The 27707-nt window shown below is 41.8% G+C and overlaps 1 protein-coding gene across 3 annotated transcripts in view; it reads left to right on the top strand.

The window, feature by feature from the left end:
* LOC149844335 (uncharacterized) overlaps positions 1-27707 on the top strand; it is a 171624-nt gene that overhangs the window by 49232 nt on the left and 94685 nt on the right. For 2 of the 3 annotated variants that reach the window (XM_090000508.1, XM_090000509.1), the window contains exon 6: positions 302-385. The exons of the other annotated variant lie outside the window; for it this stretch is intronic. In XM_090000508.1, coding sequence (XP_089856634.1) covers positions 302-385 — 84 coding nt within the window. The remainder of the gene's footprint in view (positions 1-301; positions 386-27707) is intronic. 3 annotated transcript variants of the gene reach the window in all.

The raw sequence follows: 27707 nt of genomic DNA on the forward strand, positions 1-27707 counted from the left end.
AAGTTACTACATGAAATATTTTGGTGCATCTCAAGTTTTATCTCTAGATGCGGAGAAAAATTACTTGCAAAGTGAAGGGATGCAGCCTGTTGCTGATAATCAGGAATTCAGGATGGTAGTTGTTTTTTGTATCCGTGTTCTGTATTCCTGCCATCTCCATTATCTAATGCTGTTCTCTTGGTGAGTTATCACAAGAATGTTTTCTTTTCATTGTTATAATGAAACATTCATTCCTTTCATTGCAGCATGTTAGGATTGCTGAAGGAATTAACTTTACTGGATTGCTGTTTTTTCATTATAGGAAAGAGTACAAGCAGATACATTTATTGCGAGGCTTTCTTCCAGACATTCCTTTTGTCGCCTTAACAGCAACAGCGACGGAGAAGTAGGCATCATTCCTTTGCAAAGTTCATAGGTTCAGTGGTTTTAGGTTTTTGTTGGTGTTATCTTTGCAACTAAGTTTATATTTTCCTGGAAGGCAAAAAGAATAGTGATAATGATTCCTCATGTGAACTCTCTCCCCCCCTAAAACCTTGTCCTTGCTAGTGTTTTTGCTGCATGTAAGAAAAGCTTAGTGCTTTCTAAAAAAGATGTTCCTTCTTGCCAGTTATCGTCCCATGTTAAAGTCCTTTAGGTGCATTCTTTTTGCTACTTAGACAAGAAAGGATGGAAGAAATAGTGGCTGATATGGACATGATGGATTTTTCTTGGCTGGCGATATACTTGGCTTGAAAGGAATAGAGATTCTTCAAGGATAAGATGGATGATTGCAAGATAATCCATCAGAAATTCAATACTCAAATTTTATTTTTGCTAAGAACAAATGGATTGGTTGTGATATTGGTTGCATTGAAACTAGTAGACTAGGATTATTCTAACTGCTATTGACAGCTCCTCACATATTTTGTGTGCGTCTGGTGACTTTTGTCACTTTTTAAAGATTACTCGTACCTCTAAGGAAAAAAAATTGAAAAAGGCTGGTGGGTATACACAGCCAAAAAGAAGAAGATGACGAATGAGAGTAAAAACAGTGGGCTCCTTTGATTATTTTGAAGATACATCATACATAAAGGAACGATTCCCATTTTACAACATTCACTTTACTAAAATGCCCCTTACAACTCTAATAAGCACAATAGGCGGCATAGTGTACAACTCTGGACAGATTTGACCCTCATATCTCTATACACTTACATATACAACACTATATTACATACAACTTTTAACACTCACCCTCAAACTCGAGGTGATGTAAAGACAATTATCCCGAGTTTGGTGAGAAATGTTTGAAAAAGAGATGTAGACAAACTCTTTGTAAAGAAATCTGCTATCTGCTGAGATGTGCCAATATAGGACAATGATATAATGCCCTCCAAATATGCTCTCCTAGTAAAATGGCAATCTATTTCAATATGCTTTGTGCACTCATAAAATTCTGGATTCTTAGCTATATGAATGCATTTTGATTATCACAATATAAAGTTGTTGTACCAGTCAACTTCACCCCCATGTCCTTGAGCAACCATCTCAACCAAACTATCTCAGCTATAGTTTGAGTCTATGTCACAGGGACTCGGCAAAACAGATGCCGCACCCGCGTCGACGCGACGCGGGATCGCGTGCGGGTGCGGCACCGGGTGCGGTCAACACGACCCCGGGTGCGGTCAACGCACCCAAGGTCATTTTTGTCCACATTTTTGGGCGAAAAAAAAATTTCCCCCCGATGAAAAGGAGGAGGATTAGGGCAAATTTTTTTTTTGCCCTAATCTCTCCTCTCTCTCCCCCTGAGCTTGAGCTCTCCCATCGCCGCCCCAGCTCTGCCGCCCCCAGCTCCGCCTCCCAGACTCCTCCTCTCGGCTCGCAGGTATGTCTCTCACTTTCTTGGGTCGGCTGGGGAGGGGCTGAGCACCCCCCCCTCTCTCTCGGTCTCTTGTTGGGTCGGCTGGGGAGGGGCTGAGCCTCCCCTGCTCCCTCGTTTTTCGGCACAGGAGGGGCCGAGCCCCTCCCCCATGTACCTCTTTTTTTTGGGTCGACAGGGGAGGGGCCGAGCCCCTCCCTTTTATGTTTTTCTTTTTTGGGTCGACAGGGGAGGGGCCGAGCCCCTCCCCCATCTGTTTTTTTTTTGGGTCGACAGGGGAGGGGCCGAGCCCCTCCCCCATATGTTTTTTTCTTTGGGTCGACAGGGGAGGGGCCGAGCCCCTCCCCCATCTGTTTTTTTTTTTTGGGTCGACAGGGGAGGGGCCGAGCCCCTCCCCCATATGTTTTTTTTTGGGTCGATTTATGTAATTGCTTTACTTATTTGATTGATAATTTGATATTTAGGTTGATATACTGCATGCATGATGAATCATATTATGAGTTTATGATAATGTTTATTGTTAAATGTTAAACTGTTAAAACTTCAAAATTATATATATATATATATATATAAATTTTTTTTTTACATTTTTGCCCCTACCGCACCCCCGCACCCGGGTTTTTGGAAGTGCCGAATCCCCGCACCCGCACCCGCACCCGCACCCGCACCCATGTGACATAGGTTTGAGTCATAGCTCTATACTCGACCTCTGTTGCGGATAGAGCTATCCTTTGTTGCTTTTTACTTTTCCAAGATATCATTGAGTCACCCTAGAAAATACAAAATCCAGATGTAAAATGTCTATCCTTAGATGACCCCCCAAAGTTAGAATCACAATATGCTCTTAACTTTAACTTTGATGATGCCGAGAATAACAATCAATGATGCATGGTGTCTCAAATATGATGTATGATTCTGAGAACGACTGCCAAATGTATTGTTCTGGGCTGACTCGTGAACTTACTTACCACATGCACTGCAAATGTTGTCTGGTCTGGAGATAGTCAATTAGATCAAGCTCTCCATTAATTGTCTATACAAAGTTGGATCCTGCAATACTATGTCACATGGGTAGGGGTACGTAGGGTATGACAACGATTTCAAAAATTGCAGGTACGGAGACACGACTAGCTATATATATAATTTGTTTGGACTTTGGATTGGGTTGGACCCAATCCATCTTGTATATACATTATATATATATTTTTGGGAGATTAGGGGTGTGGATGATATTTTAGGGAGATCGGCGGTGTGGATGATTTTTTTTTAAAGGGGCAATTTGATTTTTATTTTTTTTATAAAATAAAATGTGTTTGTCCCCTTTTCTTTCTCTAGTATTGACAAAAGAAGAGTAAGGAGAAGAAGCCCTCGTATGCCCCCCTCCTCCTCCTCCTCTCTCTCTCCACTTTCTTCCTCTGTTTCTTCTTCTTCTTTCTCTCTTGTCCTCCTTCGGTTCTTCTTCTTTTTCTTTCTCTCTCTCTCTCTCTCTCTTGGGGGTGTTATCGTGGTGAGGGTGGGACCATAATGGCCCCACCCTTTGAGTTTCCTTTGACCATGGTCAAAAACCCTAAAAATAAGAGGTTTGGGTCGGGTATGGGTTGGACCCGGCTCGGTGCAGGACCCTGTTAAATTGTACATGTATATATATGTATTTTCATAATATATATATTTTTGGTTCATATCGTACATATATACACATATACATATATTCATATATTCATATATGTATGTATATATATTTTATTTATAATGTTTGAAAAAGAGATTTAGACAAACTCTTTGTAAAGAAATCTGCTATATGCTGAGATGTGCCAATATAAGACAAGGATATAATGCCCTCCAAATATGCTCCCCTAGTAAAATGACAATCTATTTCAATATGCTTTGTGCACTCATGAAATTCTGGATTCTTAGCTATATGAATGGCATTTTGATTATCACAATATAAAGTTGTCGTACTGTTCCCTCTGTACGCAGGGGAGGGACCAAGCCTCTCCCTGTGTCCCCTGTTTGCAGGGAAGGGGCCGAGCCCCTCCCTGCCTCCTCTGTACGTAGGGGAGGGGCCGAGCCCCTCCTTGTGTCCTCTATTTGCAGGGGAGGGGCTGGGCCCCTCCTTGCTTCCTTTGTACACAAGGGAGGGGCTGGGCCCCTCCTTGCTTCCTCTGTACATAGGGGAGGGGCCGAGCCCCTCCTTGTGTCCTCTATTTGCAGGGGAGGGGTTGGGCCCCTCCTTGCTTCCTCTGTACACAAGGGAGGGGTTGAGCCCCTCCCTGTGTTCCACTGCTATAGGTGAGGGGCCTAGCCACTACCTGCTCCCTCTGTACGTAGAGGAGGGGTCGGCCCCCCTAAAATATCATCCACGTATATATAATTTGTTTGGACTTTGGATTGGGTTGGACCCAATCCATCTTGTATATACATTATATATATTTTTGGGAGATCGGCGTTGTGGATGATTTTTTTTAAAGGGGCAATTTGATATTTTTTTATAAAATAAAACGTGTTTGTCCCCTTTTCTTTCTCTAGTATCGACAAAAGAAGAGTAAGGAGAAGAAGCCCCGGTATGCCCCCTCCTCCTCCTCCTCTCTCTCTCCACTTTCTTCCTCCGTTTCTTCTTCTTCTCCCTCTCTTGTCCTCCTTCGGTTCTTCTTCCTCTTCTCTCTCTCTCTCTCTCTCTCTCTCCTGGGGATGTTATCGTGGTGAGTGTAACGCCCCAAAATTTCAAACTTGCGAACCTTTCAGAAAACAGGCAAGAGACTAGAGAAAATCTCTTTCTTCCAGAGTTTATAAAATCAGCGGAAGACTATTCTTTGGTTAATTCATAAGGCAAGCTGACAACTTTGGGCACGTTAGCTAAAAGAACCAAAACTCACAAAATTCGGATATCCCAAAGAAAATCTGTTACAAACCCAAAACGTTCAGGACGCGAGCTCAGAGCAGGAAGAAGTCTTGAAGCCATCTTACAATCACGCCATCGCCCGTAGTGTACGTAATCATCACCTGTACCCATAAAATGCGTTAGTTTCGCGAAAAATTAGTAGGTGCACAAGAGAGACTATAGAAAACTGAATTAAGTACGTTTAATTCAGCAGATTGTGCAGTTAAAAGCAAATATGCAGTTAAACAAGTATGTAGTGCAAGCGAGTAAGTAGTGCAAACGAGTAAGTAGTGCAAGCAAGTAAGTAGTGCAAGCGCGTAAGTAGTGCACGTGCGTAAGTAGTTCAAAGCAAGGAAGCAGTGCAACTGACAAACGCAACATTCGATCCATTTGATCGTAAGCTGTGAACTACCACGCAACAAGCTCGATCTCGTTCCTAGAACGGGGTCTCTGCATCTAATCATCATTAGGACATCGTTACCTGTTATGACTCACTAAGGCGTCATACTTTCTCAGGAAAAGCCCACCCTTCTATAGAAGGTCCAAAACATGGTCTAAAATCAAATAAAGATCTGATTCTCACATCTGAGTCCTGCATGTAATCATGCTAAAACAGAAAGCCAAGAAAGCCAAAACTATAGATTTATAACTGGCTATCTCAAACAATCTTAGAAGATCATCACAACTCACTATAACTTTTTATGGTAAACAAAAACACAAGATCCACGTCGGATCACTCGGTCCGGGAGATATACGACCTGACAAGAAATTACCGCCCTACAGGGTATACCTGGTCTTAGATCATACACTTCCTCACAGGAGTTCACCGTCTTTGCGGTTACTCGTTCGTGGATAGTGTACATCTTCACAGAGATTCTACCGCTCTAGCCGGATTACCCGATCTGGGAAATGTACAACCTCACAAGGAATTACCGCCCTAGATGGTAAACCTGGTCTTGGACCATACACTTCCTCACAGGAGTTCACCGTCTTTGCAGCTACCCGTTCGTGGACAGTGTACATCCTCACAGAGAATCTACCACTCAAGCCGGGTCACCTGATCTTGATCATACATACCCTCACAGTGAAACCTTTGGGAAGCCGGTCCCCAACAAATGCCATATCCAATGAAAATCATTGCGATACGCATCAACGCAAATGACCGCTCTCAGGGTCGATAGCCACTATTACAATCAACAAGATCAACGCTGGATCACTTGGTCTGGGAAATGTATAACCTCACAAGGAATTCCGCCCTAGATGGTATACCTGGTCTTGGACCATACACTTCCTCACAGGAGTTCACCATCTTTGCGGCTACCCATTCGTGGACAGTGTACATCCTCACAGGGAATCTACCACCCTAGCTGGGTCACCTGGTCTTGATCATACACGCCCTCGCAGATAATCCTTTGGAGATCAGATCCTCATCAGACACCCTACTCAATGATACATGCATCAATACAGTCGACTGCTCCGAACAATTAACCGCTCTTGAGTCATAAGCCATCAATATGGGCACAAACACGTATATCAGCAATATGCATCGTATCACTCCACATGGTAAAAAAAATACACGATCACCCATTCCTCCAATAAGGTTCCATGAACCATGAACATATTATCGCATACTTCCAACATTTCTTATCACGTGGCATAACAATCACATCACACAAAAGCATATAATCCTACATATCGTATTATTGCCACAAGGAACATTACAATCTTCAAATAGGACCTCAAAGCATGCGTAAACGACACATGAGAACACACAGATATGGCAACCCAGTTGATTCTATATGCGAAGAGTAACTAACTCTATCTGACAACCAAACAAAACAACTGAATAAGACAAACAATCATAACAATGCTCGTAAAACATACAATTACCATCAAATGCCTCAGTCCATCAACAAATAATTAAATTAATCGTAAGGCATAAACCATTGCATCGCAAGCCATTCATAAGCTATACATGATAAGCAATCATACGACAACAGTTATATCATAATATGTAAGCAGCTTATAAGACAAGCGGTCACATCAATCCTAGTTGCCACCAATTCGAAGATTACTATGCAATCACATCAATCATAAGAGATGCAAGCCAACGTGCTACATTAGAATAAGCACCAAACAGTTCGACCAAGGGGTAAAGCAAGTCACATGCTAATATGTAGCAATTGGCATAATGCTATTATTATAAGCATTTAACTAGTATGAGAAGCTAGATGTTACTTAGCAAAGATCTGCGTAAACAGTTTAACAAACTAGAGTAACGCCTCAACAGGCGGGTACACCTCAACGAGTAGCGTACCGAACTACCGAGCAAACAAGCAAGCAATCAACCAGTGTGAACAAACTTTATGTATCGATATTACTGGCCTGTGGGTACGCGCAGACAAAACGTAGAAACAACTGAGACTAGTTCGGGCGTCTGTTATTCTATGTATTTTCAATAACCCGAATAGCTAGTTGAGTCCGCTCCAAAGGGGGCGACTTTAGCCGAGAGAGGATTCCCCAGAGGCTGATAAGTAGTGCCACGGATGCATCCAACTTCGGCAGAAGTGTTGAGCTAACTATTGTAGCCCCTTTCCCCTAACTTCAATGACTGGGGAGGCCGGATCATCTGCCCGTAGGGTGGTTGTTAACAACCTGTCCATTGGAGTTTTGTAGCGTTCTGTCCTCTCTCTTGACAGACAACAAGAAGCGAATGGGTGCGTTAGGGGTTGCTTAACTAACGACCCATTCTATGCTGTGGTCTTTAAACCGCTCGAGCATCTTGCATGTGAAGGTGAATGTGATGCCATTTTATGTGATTACAACATTGTGCATTTAACAATATTCAAGGTTGCACGATCGTCTCACCCGATCATCGCAATACTAGACGTGTAGTGCATGACTACAAGTACTCTAGGATGAAAGGGGTATAACTCCTCAATAAGAGCTTCATCAGAAGTGTTTCACAAAGATGTAATGCTTCTCAAACTATACCTTGACATTCTTGGTCTTTTGAAATAGCCAACAGCTTGTGCCAACATTTGGCATGTGATTATCTCGAATCTCATCCGCTATCGGGGTATCTACATGCCTCACATGACTCGATACTGACCTCGATAGACGAGATACAGGTTTCTCAACAGAACCAGCCAAACACCTCCTTCCAAATGCTTTGATTTGGGCAGTTTTTAATGCTCTTGCACAGCTCCCTAAAATCTCAACTCGACTCTACAGGACTGCGTGCACGAAAAGCCAGGATCCTTGTGAGGTATCCCTCTCCTTAGACGAGGATGTGTCGCTCGCTCCCGACTGAACTCTTGTCGCAAGAGGGAGAGTGGTAAATGTCTCTTGCATCCTCCACGAGGATGACTTAAACGCGTATGCAATGGGCGAAAATTTGAGCGTCATCTGTAATAGGAAGACAATAACAACATATATGCAAAAGCAAGAGCCTAGGCACAAAGCGCGACGACAAAGTAAAGACTGTAACTAGGAGTGCAACGCAGAACCTTTGTGCGATGCGCACCGACAAAGTAAAGACTGTAAGCAGGAATGCAACGCAAAACCTTTGCATGATGCACAACGACAAAGTAAAGACTGTAAGCAGGAGTGCAATGCAAAACCTTTGCGCGATGCGCAACGACAAAGTAAAGGCTGTAAGCAGGAATGCAATACAAAACCTTTGCGCGATGCGCGGTGGTAAAGTGAAGGCTGTAAGCAGGAGTGCAACGCAAAACCTTTGCGCGATGCACGACGGAAAAGTAAAGGACAAGGATCGCGAAACCGCATCCTTGAGTTAAATGCATACTCGTATAAATATATATGATATATATATATATATGCATATGTATTTATTTAATTGTCCTTTTTAGTTAATTAAACTCAATTCAATTTTTCAAGTCTTCTGTGCAATCTTCCCCTACCTTGAGGGGTTGCGGTTCTCGTATGCCAGCGGCGTAGGTAAGCACGAGCTCAAGCCAGGAAGGGCGAGCAGGATCCACCGTTCAACCTGTGATGCTAAAAAGGTTAGCATGCCAAAATACAAATGAGAAGTGGGTTCGATAAGACCTACAGTAGTACCGGACCTCGATACGAGGGTAGGTAGGGAGCTCAACTCCCTGCAGAATGCAGAAGAGCAACAAAGGCAACAAGGCTTCCTGCCTGCGGGCTGCGGAGGCAAGAACTCTGCACTCTGCTGACTAGGGTGCCAAAGGCGGGGAGGCCTGCTCCCAGATGCCAGAGATGCAGAGGCACTGCATCCTGCCTGAATGGGTGCAGGAGGCAGGGGCCTCACCCTTGCCGACAAAAAGCCACAGAGGCAGGGGGCTCATGCTCCCTACCTGGTAGGACAGAAAAGGCAGGGGAGGGAGCAGAGGCTCCCTGCCTCAACCGAAAACAGGACAGGGGGCGCAACCCCCTGCTGGAAACGAGACAGGCAGGGGCTCTGCCTCTGCTGGCCACTAGATCAAGGCAGGGGGCGAAGCCCTTTGCCTGAAAACAAAGGAGATGCAGGGGGCTTCGTCCCCTGCCCAGAATCAAGAAGAAGGCAGGGGGCTTTGCCCCTGCTGGGGAGCATAAGAAGGTAGGGGGGGGGGGGGGCGAAGCCCCCTGTCGAAAAACGAAATGAAGGTTGGGGGGCCTCGCCCTCAGAAACATAAGAAGGCAAGGGAGGCGAAGCCCCCCTGCCAAAGACAAAACAATGGCAGGGGGACCTCGCCCCCTGCCGGAAAACCACACGAGGCAGGGGGCAGAACCCCCTGCCGAAAACGGCAGAAGGCAGGGGGCTTTGTCCCCTGCCGGAAGAACCACGAAGAAGCAGGGGCTCCGCCTCTGCCGGAAAATCCACAAGAGGCAGGGCGGCGGAAGCCCCTGCCAGAAAGGTGGGCCGACACAGGGAGCTCCGCTCCCTGCCGGCAAAACAAGAGGGACGGGGGAGCGGAGCCCCGTGTGGACACAGCAAGCGACAGGGGGGCGGAGCCCCCTGCCAACAAAAAGAAAGGAAAAGGAGAAGAGGAAACGAAGAAGAAGAAAGACAAAATAAGAAGAGGATCGTACCTGGAGATCGTCGACAACGGCAGCGGTAGCGTCGGAGGGAAGTCGCAGGTGGCTGCGGGTTGACAGGGGTCTCCAACGAGCAGAGGGAACTCTGACGTTGAGGGCTCCTCTGCGAATCCGGAGAGACACGAGGGTATGGCGGTTGGGTACGAAGGCGTCACCGGCGAGAGAGAGTCGGGGGGAGAGAATGAGAGGCGGTGAGGGGGGTTTCGTAACCCTCCTCCTGCCTGTCTCGTTGTCTTTTAATGACAGCGAGAGGCGGTGGCCTCGGGTCGGGTCCGGATCCGGATCCGGATCCGGCCCAAATCAATTCAATTTTCCCCTGTTATTACATCCTACCCCCCTTAAAAGAATTTTGTCTGCCAAATTTCTACTGCATTCATTGGTCAAAATACAAGTCAGGGTATTTTTCCCTAATATTTGAACATTCGTTAGCAAAATCTTCGTTTGAGTTCCTTACCTTCCTTGAAGTAAACCAGGGATACCAAAGATTAGAAATATTTGTGCGCTCATGAAATTCTGGATTCTTAGCTATACGAATGGCATTTTGATTATCACAATATAAAGTTGTCGTACTGTTCCCTCTGTACGCGCCCCTCCCTGTGTCCCCTGTTTGCAGGGAAGGGGCTGAGCCCCTCCTTGTGTCCTCTATTTGCAGGGGAGGGGCTGGGCCCTTTCTTGCTTCCTCTGTACATAGGGGAGGGGCCGAGCCCCTCCTTGTGTCCTCTATTTGCAGGGGAGGGGCTGGGCCCCTCCTTGCTTCCTCTGTACACAAGGGAGGGACCGAGCCCCTCCCTGTGTTCCACTGCTATAGGTGAGGGGCCTAGCCACTACCTGCTCCCTCGGTACGTAGAGGAGGGGTCGCCCCCCCTAAAATATCATCCACATATATAATTTGTTTGGACTTTGGATTGGGTTACACCCAATCCATTTTATATATACATTATATATATTTTTGGGAGATCGGCGGTGTGGATGATTTTTTTTAAAGGAAGGGGCAATTTGATATTTTTTTATAAAATAAAACGTGTTTGTCCCCTTTTCTTTCTGTAGTATCGACAAAAGAAGAGTAAGGAGAAGAAACCCTGGTATGCCTCACTCCTCCTCCTCTCTCTCTCCACTTTCTTCCTCCGTTTCTTCTTCTTCTCTCTCTCTCTTGTCCTCCTTCGGTTCTTCTTCTTCTCTCTCTCTTGTCCTCCTTCGGTTCTTCTTCTTCTTCTCTCTCTCTCTCTCTTGGGGGGTGTTATTGTGGTGAGGGTGGGACCATAATGGCCCCACCCTTTGAGTTTCCTTTGACCATGGTCAAAAACCCTAAAAATAAGAGGTTTGGTCAGGTATGGGTTGGACGAGACCTGGCTCGGTGCAGGACCCTTTTAAATTGTTGCTCGAAGGAAGATGATGCTGGAACTTAGGCACCCAAGGTCGCACACTGCTTTGATACCACGTTGAAGGAAAGAAGAAAGGCACAGAAACAGAGGTAGAGAGAGAGAGAGAGAGTGAGAGAGAAAGAGAGAGAGAGAGAGAGTGACGGCTGGAGAACAATTGATTATATTCTCTATTAGGGCTTCTCTCTATATTAAATAGAGAGAGGCTGAAAAGAGAAGTTACACTAAAGCCTACTATAAAATCAAAAATTCAAATAGCCTCTAATATATAAAATGACTTAACTTAAAACCACCTATTTACTTAAAACCACCTATTCTCAACACTCCCCCTCAAGCTGGAGCATAGATATCAATCATGCTCAGCTTGTCACAACACTTAGAGAAATTTGGTCTCGCCAGGGCTTTGGTAAAAACATCAGCTACTTGATCTTCGGAAGATACATGATCGGTGCAGATATACCCAGCCTGAACCAAGTCGCGAACATAGTGACAGTCAACTTCAATATGTTTAGTCCTTTCATGAAACACTGGATTGTTGGCAATATATGTAGCAGCCCTATTGTCACACATCATCAATATAGGTAGGGATACTTTCTCCTGAAGCTCGGTCAAGACTGATTTTACCCACATAATCTCAGCTGCAGTCTGGGCCATTGCTCGGTATTCAGATTCGACACTCGACCTGGCTACCACGGTTTGTTTCTTACTCCTCCAGGTAACAAGATTTCCTCCCACAAACACACAAAATCCAGATGTTGACTTCCTATCTTCAACAGATCCAGGAGATGCCTTTAAGTATCGAATAACCATCATAGCTGCATCCCAGTGAACTTTTGTAGGTTTGTCCATGAACTGATTGATTTTACTCACAGCTAATGAAATGTCAGGTCTAGTAACAGTCACATATAGTAACTTACCCACCAAGGATCTAAAGCTGGCAGTGTCTACATATTCAGACTTCTCATCGAACATGTGAGTTTTGGGATCCATTGGAATATTAGCTGGCTTGGCTCCTAGCATTCCAGTCTCTTTTAATAAGTCCAACACATACTTTCTTTGAGACAACACTAAGCCCTCTTTGTTTCTTGCAACTTCGATACCCAGAAAATATCGAAGGTGACCAAGATCTTTAGTAACAAAGTGTTTCTGAAGATGATCTTTTGTGGCAGAAATATCTTGGACACTGCTCCCTGTTAATATGATGTCATCGACATATACCACCATAACAACAATTCCAGCACTGGTTTTCTTGATGAACAAGGAGTGATCTGAAGCTGACCTGACAAAGCCAAAACTAGACATTACCTCAAATAATTTGTGAAACCATGCCCTTGGACTCTGCTTCAGGCCATAAATAGCCTTCTTCAACTTGCACACCTTCTTACACTCCCCCTGAACCTCGAAGCCTGGGGGTTGTTGCATGTAGACCGTTTCATGCAAATCCCCATACAAAAATGCATTCTTGACATCTAACTGAAACAAGGGCCATCCATGGTGCACAGCAACAGAAAGAACAAGACGAATAGTGCCAAGACGAGCAACTGGGGAGAAAGTTTCAAAAAAGTCAACACCATACGTCTGAGTATAACCTTTTGCAACCAACCGGGCTTTGTACCGTTCAATTGACCCGTCCGAGTTATATTTAATGGTATATACCCATTTGCAGCCAACAATATCAGCATCAGTCGGAGGATCCACCAAATCCCTAGTGCCCCTAGAACATAGGGCATCCATCTCATCCTTCATAGCCTGCATCCATTTGGGGTCGAATAGAGCCTGACTGTGATGAAGCGGAACAGACGAGGCAGACAAAGCCAAGATAAACTTCTTCATAGACGCCCCAAGATTACCTTCAGAAACAAACTGAGAAATGGGATGAAGGGTGCACTGTCTTTTCCCTTTTCGCAGAGCAATAGGAAGATCCTCATCAATAGCAGAAACTTCAGTATGCTCAGTGATACTTGTCTCAGGAGAAGAAGTTAATGGGGGCATGGAGGTAGGTGGTAACCTGTGAGCATACACTATAGGAGGGTTTTTGTATCGAGACTCCCCAGAGGATGGTGCCAAAGGCTTTGGAGTGAACGACTCTAAAGGAAAAGGGGGAATTGGCAGAGGAAAAATATCACCCTGACTCTCTTGTAACCTTGGAGTAGTACTCGAAAAATAAGGAATAGGCTCAAAGAAGGTAACGTCCGCACTGACATACTCTTTATGAGATATAGGGTCATAACAACGATATCCTTTTTGGTTCTTAGGATACCCAAGAAAAACACATTTAATAGACTGCGCAGCAAGTTTATCTCGATCAGGACCCAGCTTATGCACAAAACACACGCATCCAAAAACTTTAGGAGGGATAGGAAAGAGAGGAGCCTCTGGATGGAGAATTTGAATTTGGATCTGGTCTTCTACAGAGCTGGACGGCATGCGATTTATAAGAAACCCGGCTGTCAAAACCGCATCGCCCCAGTATGTAGCAGGCATATTGGATTGAATCATAAGGCACCGAGCAACATTAAAGATTTGTCTATGTTTCCTCTCAGCCACCCCATTTTGCTGGGAGGTATGGGGACATGTAAATTGAGGTTGAATCCCATTACCAGAGTAGAATAGAAGTAAGTCTTTGGATTTGAACTCAAGAGCATTATCAGTGCGAACAATTTTAACACATATGTCAAATTGAGTTTTTATCTCTGCAATTAAAGATTTAAGAATGACAGGACCTTGAGACCGATCTTTTAACAGGAACACCCACGATAGTCTCGAGAAGTCATCAACAATAACTAGATAATAACGACATTGAGACCTATTCGGAATCCTACTCGGACTCCACACATCTACATGAAGAAGATTAAACAATCCTTGACTTGATGGACTCTGACGGGAGGTAAAAGAGCTTCGACAATGTTTTCCCAATTGACATGTTTCACACTGAAAAGAAACTGAGGGAGGTATATGAGGAATGACACGACGAAGTTTTGTCACTGGAAGGTGACCCAAACGATGATGCCACAATAGAGGACTTGAGGATGATGTAACAGCAAAGTGGGCCGAAACCTCTGGTTGGTGAAGGTAATACAGACCACCTTCCTCATAGCCACCACCAATTCTTTTCCCCGTCAGCAAGTCCTGAAAGGTGCATCCCATAGGATAAAAAATCACTCTACAATTCAACTCTTTTGTCATTCGACTGACTGATAATAAATTCTGTGGAAATGAGGGAGCATGAAGAACATGTGACAATTGAAGAGTAGGAGTAATAGACATGTTTCCCTGCCCTACAATTGGGGAAGAGCTACCATCAGCAAGACGTACCCCTTTCTGACCTGTCACAGGTTTTAAACTCAAAAAATTTCTCGAGTTTCCGCACAAGTGACCAGAGGCTCCAGAATCAATAACCCACCTACCACCTTGAGCAGATAGGCCATCACTTGCCGAGCACACAACCTCCGCAACAGAAGACTTTGAATTGGATGATCGTAAAGCAAGGAGATCGTCATATTCAGCCCTGCTAAGAGTTACACAATCATTGGAGGAATCTGCATCTGATTTAACCACTTGATCCATAATATAAACTAATGGGCTTGATTCACAAAATGCATGAGCAACCACACGCGCATACCCACAATCAACAAGCCTGACTATATCAAGTTTTGACTTCACCAATGAAATATGAGAAACACGACCTTCGACTGTTCAGATCCAAACTCCAAATATAATTTTTAAAGAAACTTGACCAAAACCTTTCACCTCAACCAAGGATGACTATAGGCTGTAAATCAAGATCACACATCCAACACGACTTAGAGTGTGTTATCATCACACATTCGCCACTACGACAACTAGTAGCAGCACCCAACAAACAACTTAGAGTGTGATACCACAGTGCCCAACACAGAATCCCACTTCAAGGACACGGTTCCCACAAACAGAATATTTTCCAGCACAACAGGGAATCACGCCTGCTGATTCCAAAAAAAAACTTATTAACATGCAGTTTTAAAAAAACAGCTGAGTCAAAAGGATCACGACACAACACCCAGCTGCTTGCTAAGTAGAATCTGAGCCCAACCAGAGATAACGTGAGAAACAAAAACTTTTAACTCACAACATCCACCTCCCAGCCATATACCTCATGACCATATACCTCATGACAGCAAAAAAAAATTAATTTCACGACTTCTGCACAGCACTTGAACTTATCAACATAAATAAAGGAATTCACGACAGCAACTCCCAGCAATATAAATCACGACAGCCAAAATAAAATCAGTTTCGCGACTCCCAGCAATATACCTCACGACAGCCAAGAGAGAAATCAGTTTGGATACCAAGTTGGAGCTTTAATGGAGAAAAACTATTGGGAACCAAGGTGCAGATCTGCAGTAGACAACTTAAAAAAAAACAGCACCCCACGTCAACACACAGACCGCTGATCACCAGCACCACAACGATATTGACAGCAGCAACTCACGACCACAACCGATCAGATCTGATCACAACATATTTTAACACGCCTGCAATGGTGACAGATCTGGTCCACACCATGCGACTGGCTCTAAATCACCACCGATTGCAACATCGTCAATGCCAAGACTTCAGCACCCAAACTGCTCCCAGGTTTGGCTTCAGATCTGAGTCACGACCTCTAGTCAATAGTCATGACTAGGTCTGACTGCAGATCTGTCGCCAGGTTTGATCTTCACACAGAAGGACCGAACTCTGATCAGCAGCGAAGGATGTCGATCTCCCTCTGACTATCCGATGAGATGTTGCTCGAAGGAAGATGATGCTGGAACTTAGGCACCCAAGGTCGCACGCTGCTTTGATACCATGTTGAAGGAAAGAAGAAAGGCACAAAAACAGAGGTAGAGAGAGAGAGAGAGTGAGAGAGAAAGAGAGAGAGAGAGAGTGACGGCTGGAGAACAATTGATTATATTCTCTATTAGGGCTTCTCTCTATATTAAATAGAGAGAGGCTGAAAAGTGAAGTTACACTAAAGCCTACTATAAAATCAAAAATTCAAATAGCCTCTAATATATAAAACGACTTAACTTAAAACCACCTATTTACTTAAAACCACCTATTCTCAACAATATATATATGTATTTATATATATATATATATATTTTTGGTTCATATTGTACACATATACATATATTTATATATATATATATATGTATATATGTTTTATTTATAATGTTTGAAAAAGCGATGTAGACAGACTCTTCCTAAAGAAATCTGCTATCTGCAAGGATATAATGCCCTCCAAATATGCTCTCATAGTAAAATGACAATCTATTTGAATATGCTGCGCTCATGAAATTCTGGATTCTTAGCTATATGAATGACATTTTGATTATCACAATATAAAGTTGTGCCCCTCCCTGTGTTACACTGCTGTAGGTGAGGGGCCTAGCCCTTCCCTCTGTATGTAGAGGAGGGGTCGGGCCCCTCTCTGTCTCTGCGCTTCTTGGCAGGCAGGGGCGAAGCCCTTGCTTCCCTCCCCGTCTCTCTTTTCGGGCCAGGTTCGGGTCAGGCCGAGCCCACCCCCTCTGTCTCCCCAGTTTGTTCAAACTGGCAGCCGGCGTAGTGGTCATGCCTCTGCCCCCTGCCTCTTTTAATTCAGCAGGCAGGCAGGGGCGTGCCCCCCGCCCGTGTCTCTTTTACAGACCAAACCGCCCCTTCCTTTTTCTTCCTTCTTATATCACACTAATGTTTTTTCTTTTTTCATTTGTGCAACAGAGCCCGCTGGCGCCCCGCGGCCCGCGGCCCGAGACATACATTACTTATACTTGAAGACGCGCGCAACCCTGAGACGCCCCAAGCTAGGGGAAAGTTGGCAATGGATAATAAACGAATTAAAAATTAAAACAATTAAAATTAAAATTTAAAAATGGAAACGAAAGGACAAAGGACAATATATATGTATACGTATATCTATATATGTACGCTTTTAACTCAAGGACGCGGTTTCACGATCCTTGTCCTTTTTACTTCCTGTCTTTACTGCTTTCTGTTGCCGTCGGGCTTGATGTGCAAAAGATTTTACTTTTGCATTTACTTTTCTGTCTTTACTGTTCCTGTCTTTACTTTGCCGTCGCGCTTTATGTGCACGGGCTTTTGCTTTCGCAATTTCTTTTTTGTTCTCTACTGCTTTCCTGCTTATTTTGCCGCCGCGCTAGAGTGCACAGGCTTGTATTTATTGTCATTACTTTGTACTTGCTTTGCCATCGCGCTTTTGTTAAAATGTAAACTGCAATATATATATATATATATATATATTATTTAATATTATTATATTTTCTTTTATTATTTTATTTTTCTATTTTTTTATTTTCTTTTTTAGCATCTAGTTCAATAGAAACTAGATATTTTGATCCAGTCAAGTTCCTGTTGGAACTTGACTGTGCAAGTAGCTGTTGGACTGTAGTCCAACAGCTATAATAAATGTTGTTGGACTATAGTCCAACAGCTATAATAATAAATGCTGTTGGACTGTAGTCCAACAGCTATATTAAGAGACGTTGGAATCCAACGTCTCTTTTTGGAGAGCTCAAAATGAGCTCTCCTCTCTCTCCCATTTTTTTGTATATATAGGGGTGAACCCCTTCAATGTAAAGTACCATGCTTCTTAAGCATTTTGTTCATGAATAAAGTATTATTTATTTTTCAAGTATTCTTCCCTTTATACCCTTTCAAGGGTCATGCTTGTAGTGTCTCCAATAGACACTTGTTTGTGAGTTATTTGTGCATTTGTTGAAGACCACCATTTTATTACATGGTATCAGAGCTACGAAATCCTTAGATCTTGAAGTGCTTCCGCCTCGATTTCCGTGCCACATTTACAAAAGGTGTTTCATCACCTTATTCTTGGCTCAAGAAGATTTGTTTGAAGAAAGGCGAACTTGTGCTACAAAAAAAAAATTTGGTTTTGTATCCTCTCTTATTCTTTTGTCTACTCTTTTTCTTTTCTTTTTATTTTTCTCTCTCTCTCCTCCTATTTATTCCTCTCTTACCCTTGTAAAAGATGGATGACAATGATAAGATCACCATCATTCCTATGAAGCTAAATGATACTAACTATGCAATGTGGGCTTCGATTATGAAGCACCATATTTGGGGAAAAGGTTTATGGGGTATAGTGGATGGTTCCAATTTGGAACCTAAACTATCTCTTACCAAGAAAGAGGGTGATAAAGAGGTTCCTCTAACGGAAGAAGAGAAGAGTAAGGCGTTAGCCACTTATGAAAAGAAATGGAAAGAATGGAGGATAGGGCATGCAAAAATTATGTCATGGCTCATCAATAGCATAGACATTAAAAAATGTTCTAGTCTAGCTAAGTTTGAGCATGCCGATAAGGCTTGGGAATACCTCAAAAACATGTATTCCCTTAAAGATATTGCACATGTATGCAATTTACAAGATAAAGTTCGGACAATGACTCAAAAAGATAAAACTATTCTAGAATATTATAATGAGTTGTCCGAACTTTGGGAAGAGTTGGCTCTTCTTGAGCCCAAATGGCATTGTGCCGAAGACATCGAGCTTCGCCAAAAGCAACTCGATATGGAACATTTCTATCAATTTGTGAATGATCTAAGGCCGGAGTTTGAATCCACCAAATCGGCCCTTTTACATCGTGGAAAAATTCCTTCTATTGTTGATACTATAGAAGAGCTCACTATGGAGGAAAATAGACTTAGAAAAAGTACTCCAAAAGTTGATGATGACTCCGTTTTAGCTGTATCTAGACCGGGGAATCATACTCGTACTTACAAGCCGCCTCATTTTGGAAGGCAAAACGACGACTTTGATAAAAGAAAAGTTATTTGTCATCATTGTCATGAACCGGGGCACTATAGGCCTCAATGTCCAAAGTTAAAAAGAAGAGAAGAAAAAGAGTTGCATCTGTTGAATCTGAGTCAAAAGATCAAGATGCACCTGTGTCTATGGCTCAACTGATGGAAATCCTTCAACCTCTTCTCAAAGGGGTATCCTCCTCAACCGAAGCCTCAATTGGAGCGGCAGTTGCATCTTTCTCCGGTCCAGGTAACTTTCCTTGGCTTTTAGATTCTGGTGCTTCTTTTCATATGACCCCAAATGTTAATAGTCTATCCGAATGTCTTAAAAATAACTCAAGTGTGTCAAACGTTTTTACAGCCGATGGCACATCTCTCGAAGTAAAAGGAATAGGATGTTTTGAAAATCTTCAAAAATCCAAAAGATTTTTTATCCCAGAAGTTAGATATATCCCTAAACTTAATTTGAATCTCTTATCTGTCTCGCAAATATCTGATTATGGATGTAATATCTCCTTCTCTTCTCATGGTTGTTGGGTACAGGATCGCCAGTCAGGGAAGCTGATTGGGGAAGGCCATAGAGAAGGAGGACTTTATTACATGGACTTTTTGGAATTACCCAAGAATGCATTTTGTTATAATATTCAGAAATTAGAATTGGATTTATGGCACAAAAGGCTTGGCCATCCTCATATGTCTAAAATTCAATATTTTCCAAGTTTGGAAAAATTTTGTAATTCTGAAATTTTTTCTTGTAAAGACTACATTCTTGGCAAAATGAAAAGGTTACCATTTCTTAGTAGAACTTTTGTTTCCTCACGACCACTTGAGTTAATACATTCGTATGTTTGGGGCCCCGCACCAGTTATTTCCAAAGGTGGTTATACATATTATGTCATTTTTGTTGATGACTTTTCTAGACATACTTGGATTTATTTTCTTAAACATAAATCTGATGTCTTTGCTAACTTCCAAATATTTCATAAAATGGTTAAAAATAAGTTTCAAAATGATATTTCTGTTTTTCGCACTGATTCAGGGGGAGAATTTATGTCCAACGAATTCAAAGACTATCTCAATTTACATGGTATTACATATCAAAGATCATGTCCACACACTCCACAACAGAATGGCCTAGCCGAACGCAAACATCGGCACATTATGGAAACTACTAGGACATTGCTAATTGCAAATCAAGTTCCAAAAAGTTTTTGGGCTGAAGCGGTCCTAACTGCCACCTACCTCATTAATAGGATGCCATCTTCCTCATTAAAGAATACAACTCCAATAGAAAAGCTTGTTAATTTAACTCCAGATTATTCTAGATTAAGAGTCTTTGGATGCAAATGTTTTGTTTTCACCAACAGAAATGATAAACTCTCTCCTCGTGCAATCCCATGTGCCTTTTTAGGATATGCTGATAATAAAAAAGGCTACAGGTGTTTCGATTTTCAAAATGATAAATTATATGTGTCAAGAAATGTATCTTTTTTGGAAAAAGAAAGCTTCTTTGAATTTGAAAAATCCAAGGATGTCACTGAATACTCGTTTTTAATTGATTCAACTTCAAAATCCAATGAATGTGATGTTGGATGTGACCTTGACAATGATCAAAGTCCTATTGTTGTTGAAAATGATGATAATGAAGAGCAAATCCATAGGGATGTTAGTCTACAATATTCAAGACGTAGAGAGCAAAATCTTCCATGTGCATTACAAAAATACTCTGAAGTCTCACCTAGAAGAACGTCTAGAATCTCTAAACCTCCAGAAAAATTTGTGTCTTATGAATCTTTTTCACCCACGTATAGGGCCGCCATTACATTAATACAATCATATGTTGAACCATCATCCTATTCTCAAGCAAAAAATCATATAGAATGGATAGAAGCCATGAAAATAGAATTGGATGCACTAGAAAAGGCCAATACTTGGACGATACAAGATATTCCTCCGGGTAAGAAACCTATAGGTTGTAGGTGGGTATACAAAGTCAAAACCAAAAGTGATGGGACCCTGGAAAGATATAAGGCCCGTTTAGTAGCAAAAGGATATGCCCAAGAGTATGACATCGATTATGAAGAAACATTTGCTCCTGTGGCCCGTATGACCACTGTTAGAACTTTAATAGCCTTGGCCTCCATTAGAACATGGCCTATCTTTCAATTAGATGTCAAAAATGCTTTCCTGAATGGGAATCTCGTTGAAGAAGTATACATGGAAGCCCCATCTGGTATTAGTATCCCTAAGGGTAAAACTCTTCGTCTAGAAAAAGCTCTTTATGGTCTTAAACAGGCTTCAAAAGCCTGGTATGACCGATTTAGTCATGTTATGCTTGATATTGGTTTTCAACCTTGTTTAACTGACACTGCTTTGTTTGTTAAGAAATCTGATGCAGGCATCATTATTCTTCTTCTCTATGTGGACGATATGATCATCACCGGAGGCGACAAACAGGGAGTTGCAAATATCAAATCTCTTCTTAAAACTCACTTTGAAATGACTGACTTAGGTTTATTAAGATATTTTTTAGGCATTGAAGTTGCTTATTCCTCTCGGGGGTATTTGATATCTCAATCTAAATTTGCTCTTGATATCGTTTCCAGGTCTGGAATTACAAATGATAAGAAAGTAGACACTCCAGAAGTTGTCAATGTTAAAATGAAAATTGATGATGGAGAACTTCTTGATGATCCTACTCCTTATAGATAACTTGTTGGAGCTCTTTCTTATCTTTCCATTACTAGGCCAGATATAACTCATGCGGTTCATACAGTCAGTCAGTTTCAGCATGCTCCCACCTCCGTGCACATGGGAGCGATTTTGCGTATTATTAGATACTTAAAATCCTCTCTTTCACGAGGACTCTTCTTGTCTGCTTCATCTTCATTAAATTTAATTGCATATACTGATGCTGACTGGGGAGGTGATCCCAATAATAGACACTCAACTACTGGTTTTTGTGTGTTCTTAGGTGAAACCTTAATTTCGTGGAGGTGCAAGAAGCAGCAGAAAGTGTCTCTTTCCTCCACCGAAGCTGAATACAGAGCCATGGCAACCACCACTATGGAGGTTGTTTGGCTCAGACGATTGCTAGCGGATATGGGAGTTAAAGCAATGCAAGCTTCAAAGATGTGTTGTGACAACAAAAGTGCGATCTACATTGCAAGCAACCGGACATTCCATGAGCGCACTAAATACATTGAGATGGACTGTCACTATGTCAGAGAGGAATACTTACATGGAACCATTGATCTGCCATATGTTACATCAGAATATCAATTAGCAGACTTCTTCACCAAGCCTCTCGCTGCTCCCAGATTTCACTTCCTCTTAGACAAACTTTCGCTCATTGTACCGTAAGTTTGAAGGGGAGTGTTAAAATGTAAACTGCAATATATATATATTATTTAATATTATTATATTTTCTTTTATTATTTTATTTTTCTATTTTTTTATTTTCTTTTTTAGCATCTAGTTCAATAGAAACTAGATATTTTGATCCAGTCAAGTTCCTGTTGGAACTTGACTGTGCAAGTAGCTGTTGGACTGTAGTCCAACAGCTATAATAATAAATGCTGTTGGACTGTAGTCCAACAGCTATATTAAGAGACGTTGGAATCCAACGTCTCTTTTTGGAGAGCTCAAAATGAGCTCTCCTCTCTCTCCCATTTTTTTGTATATATAGGGGTGAACCCCTTCAATGTAAAGTACCATGCTTCTTAAGCATTTTGTTCATGAATAAAGTATTATTTATTTTTCAAGTGTTCTTCCCTTTATACCCTTTCAAGGGTCATGCTTGTAGTGTCTCCAATAGACACTTGTTTGTGAGTTATTTGTGCATTTGTTGAAGACCACCATTTTATTACAGCTTTACGTGCACAGGCAGTTGCTTTCACATTTTTTCTCTTGTTTCTCCTCGCCGCCGCACTTAGAGTACAAACTTACATTTTTGGGTACTTGTTACTTCTTAAATGCAAGTTTCGTAGGGGCGTACCATTTTTGCTCTTTTCGAAAAAGATGCGAATTTGCATACAGGCATTGCGGTCTCGAAAGGAGGTCTCCTTACACAGATTTTGGCATCTCAAGTACGCAGTCTTGCGAAGCAAAGCTAGAAAGTGTAGTGGGTTGCAACTTAGCAACTAGCTTTCTCCCAAGGTGGTACACTTGGGAGAAACATTTCAGATTCATAGATTATCTAAACCATGCATGATTGTTTTATGTTTCGCAAGTCTAATCATGTTAATATTTGAAGTTCTTTCTGTTAAAATGTGTCTCCTAAAATCGTTATTGTAAATATAAATATATATATTTATATACATAGAGATACATTTACATATAATATATTATATGTACATGTATCTCTTTATATATAAATATATATATTTATATATTCTTACCCGAAAAGGGTATTCTTGTAATTTCATGTTTTGCGCATATTCCATTTGGAATATGCTGTAATTTTCTTATTTATTTTTTATTATTCTTTTTACTTTTTTTTTATTTTTTTTTGTTATTATTTAATGTGCATTGGGGGTCACCCAATAGAGTCGTTGGGGGCCCCCAACGGTCACAAATGTGACCGTTGGGGGCTCTCAACGACTCCTTTGGGAGCCCCCCCTTTGCACCTTTTGGCACTTGTATAAATAGGGGTGTTCCCCCCTTGTATTTCCTAAGCTTGAGAGTCTCAAGCATTTGTTCCTTTTATGAAATACATGCATTATTGCATGTTTGCTATTTTTACCCTTTTTGCGTATTTTGTTCTAAGTGTTGTGAGGGTGTCTTCGTACACTTCTTTTATAAAGTATTTGTGCTTGTATGCGTATTGTCTCTTCATAGACAAATTTACATGGTATCAGAGCTTGGTTGGTGATAGAGGATTGTGGGATCCTCTTCTTTTCAAGAACCTCGAAAAGCGTGCCTTCGGACCATTGGAGGTTGAAGTGGTGGATCTTGCTTCTCAAATATTTTAGAAGAATCTTGCGCAAACTAGCATTTGGGATATTGTGTTGGTATGCCTTTTTCCTCTTTCTCTCTACTTCATAATGGGCGAAAAAGAGTCACTTTACTCTTGGCTTCAAATTAAATGGGTCCAACTATCATATTTGGGCCGGAAACATGGAGGCTCACATAAAAGGGAAGGGGCTATGGGGTTATGTGCAAGGCACAATTCCGGAACCGGAACCCAAGATAACCGTGGTAAATAGAAGCGAGATCAAGATTCTTGAAGCAGAAGAAAGGGTTAGAGCTCTTGAAGAGTATTCTAAGAAGCACGATGAGTGGGAAATGAAGAATTTCAAGATCCTTTCTTGGTTCTTCTTATCCGTTGAAACCAAGATTAATGCCAACATTATTAAATTCAAAAAGGCATCAGAAGTTTGGCATTATCTTGAAAAAATGTATACATCGAGGGACCTATCTCATAAGTATTATCTTCAAAAGAAGGCTCTCTCTCTTTCTCAAGGTGAAATGACTATTAGGGAATATTTTGCCGATCTTTCCTCCGTTTGGGATGAGCTTGCCATGCTTGAACCAAAATGGAGTGGAGAAACAATTGAGCTCCGTCACAAGCAACTTTAAGAAGATCGGTTCTTCAACTTTTTGAATGGGCTAAGGCCCAAATTTGAGCAAATAAGGTCCTCTCTTCTATCCTCTTTTTCTCCTCCCTCTCTTGAAGATGTATGTTGAAGGATGGATGAGAAATACCGAACCTTGGGTAGAGAGAGAGAGAGAGAGAGAGAGAGAGAGAGAGAGAGAGAGAGAGAGAGAGAGAGAGAGAGACGTCTGCACAGAAAAGTTAACTTCCTTCCCATTAGGGCAGCTACTCTCTATGTTAAATAGAGAGAAGCCAAAAACACGAAATTACATCTAAGCCCTTAATTAAATAAAATTTCAAATACCCCCCTAATTTAATAAAGCTTAAACTTAAAACCACCTATTCTCAACACTCCCCCTCAAGCTGGAGCATAGATATCGATCATGCTCATCTTGTCACAACAATGGAAGAAACTAGGCCTCGTAAGGGCCTTGGTAAAGACATCAGCAACTTGATCTTCGGAAGATACATGATCTGTGCAAATATAACCAGCCTGAATCAAATCACGTACATAGTGACAGTCAACTTCAATATGTTTAGTCCTTTCATGAAACACTGGGTTGTTGGCAATATATGTAGCAACCCTATTGTCACATATCATTAACATAGGTAGGGATACTTTTTCTTGAAGCTCGGTCAAGATTGATTTTACCCACATAATCTCAGCTGCAGCCTGGGCCATTGCTCGGTATTCAGATTCAACACTAGATCTGGCTACAACGGTTTGTTTCTTATTCCTCCAGGTAACAAGATTTCCTCCCACAAACACACAGAATCCAGATGTCGACTTCCTATCTTCAAATGATCCTGCATAATCGGCGTCAGTGTAAGCAACAACGTCCAAAGATGGATTTCGTTTAAACAACAGACCTTTACCAGGAGATGCCTTTAAGTATTGAAGAACCATCATAGCTGCATCCCAGTGAACTTTTGTAGGTTTGTCAATGAACTGACTAATTTTACTCACAGCTAATGAAATGTCAGGTCTAGTAACAGTCACATATAGCAACTTACCCACCAAGGATCTAAAGCTGGCACTATCCACATACTCAGACTTCTCATCGAACATGTGAGTTTTGGGATCCATTGGAATATTAGTTGGCTTGGCTCCTAGCATTCCAGTCTCTTTTAATAAGTCCAACACATACTTTCTTTGAGACAACACTAAGCCCTCTTTGTTTCTTGCAACTTCGATACCCAGAAAATATCGAAGGTGACCAAGATCTTTAGTAACAAAGTGTTTCTGAAGATGATCTTTTGTGGCAGAAATATCTTGGACATTGCTCCCTGTTAATATGATGTCATCGACATATACCACCATAACAACAATTCCAGCACTGGTTTTCTTGATGAACAAGGAGTGAGCTGAAGCTGACCTGACAAAGCCAAAACTAGACATTACCTCAAATAATTTGTGAAACCATGCCTTTGGACTCTGCTTCAGGCCATAAATAGCCTTCTTCAACTTGCACACCTTCTTACACTCCCCCTGAACCTCGAAGCCTGGGGGTTGTTGCATGTAGACCATTTCATGCAAATCCCCATACAAAAATGCATTCTTGACATCTAACTGAAACAAGGGCCATCCATGGTGCACAGCAACAGAAAGAACAAGACGAATAGTGCCAAGACGAGCAACTGGGGAGAAAGTTTCAAAAAAGTCAACACCATAAGTCTGAGTATACCCTTTTGCAACCAACCGGGCTTTGGACCGTTCAATTGACCCATCCGAGTTATATTTAATGGTATATACCCATTTGCAGCCAACAATATCTGCATCAGTTGGAGGATCAACCAAATCCCAAGTGTAACGGCCAGAAATTTAAACCCAGATTTTTGAGGATTTTTTTTTTGAAGCGGAAACAACAAATGATTCCAGGGTTAAGCATTTCAGAACGATACAGGGAGATAAAAGCAAACCATACCATTTTTTTTTATTTCAATAATAATAAAATCCAACATCAGAGTTTTCACATTATGAATCTCAAACTAAAATTTCCAATCTGAAAGAAAGTAGGATCGCCAGAGAACAAATATATCAAATCTTGGTCAGCGCCTCATCCCGCATTGCTCATAGAGCTACTCTGTGCCTGAAAATGATAAAAGTTATAGGAATTAGACTACCACGTCTAAGTAGGAAAACTGTAATTATTCTTGCAAGTAGATCATGTGTCAGGTGTGTGATGTGGGTGTCGTGTTTGATTTTCAGTCTATACCTAACACATAAAGAATTTGATACAACAGCAATAACAGACATATATCTAAATAGAAAGGTAGATTATGTAACAGTTATACTTAAGCACAAAACATTTTATGCAACTACAACCATTAAGCAAGGTATTAAGCAATTAAAGCAGAACTTACACTAACATGAATAGCATCTATATAACATCCATAATATGAATTCAAATAACTAATATATGCACAACTTAGGATGTTGTTTCATCATAAGCACCGAATATAAAGCATGCTGAAAAAGTATGTGAATGTCTCTTTAATGACTCCACACAGTGATACCTAACTGTTCTAGTTGATGTTTATCTTTTCTTATCCCGCGGGTACACACGGGCCAAGGCAACCATCACAGAAGAGAACGTTCGGGGGTATATTATTCAAGGTTGTTTTATTAACCCGAACATTCTAACTGTGACTGAAAATCCCAAGGGAGCGGCCAGTGACCGAGAGAAACTCTCAAAGGCCAAAACCAAAACAGGATGCATCCCTAACTTCTGCAGAAGAACAAAGAACTACCACCTAGGACAAATTGGTAGTCTGGGTCCCCCAACTCCGAGGACTGGGGACCAACGAGTCACTTTAGCTCGAAACAAAAAATTATGTCCCCGGAGTTTTGTACCACTTACCCTCTCCAAGGTAAACCTGAATCTGAGTGAGTAAAACTTTTCATTTAGTTAGCCTTTCAGGGTGTAGGGGCATTTTTCCCCAACCCCGATACTATCACTGTAGTAGATTTCCAACCTTAGTCATTTTACCCAAGTGTATGAATTAACCCCATCATTTTCCATATTGTTTTCATAAACTCACTCAAAGTGCTCCGGTGCCTTTAAACCGTTCAAGCACAAAAATTAATATTTAATTTTTCTTACCAATATAATTGAATCAAATCACGTACCT

The sequence above is a fragment of the Nuphar pumila genome, chromosome 3, assembly GCF_984573655.1.
Source record: "Nuphar pumila chromosome 3, dmNupPumi1.hap1.1, whole genome shotgun sequence".
Lineage (NCBI taxonomy): Eukaryota > Viridiplantae > Streptophyta > Magnoliopsida > Nymphaeales > Nymphaeaceae > Nuphar > Nuphar pumila.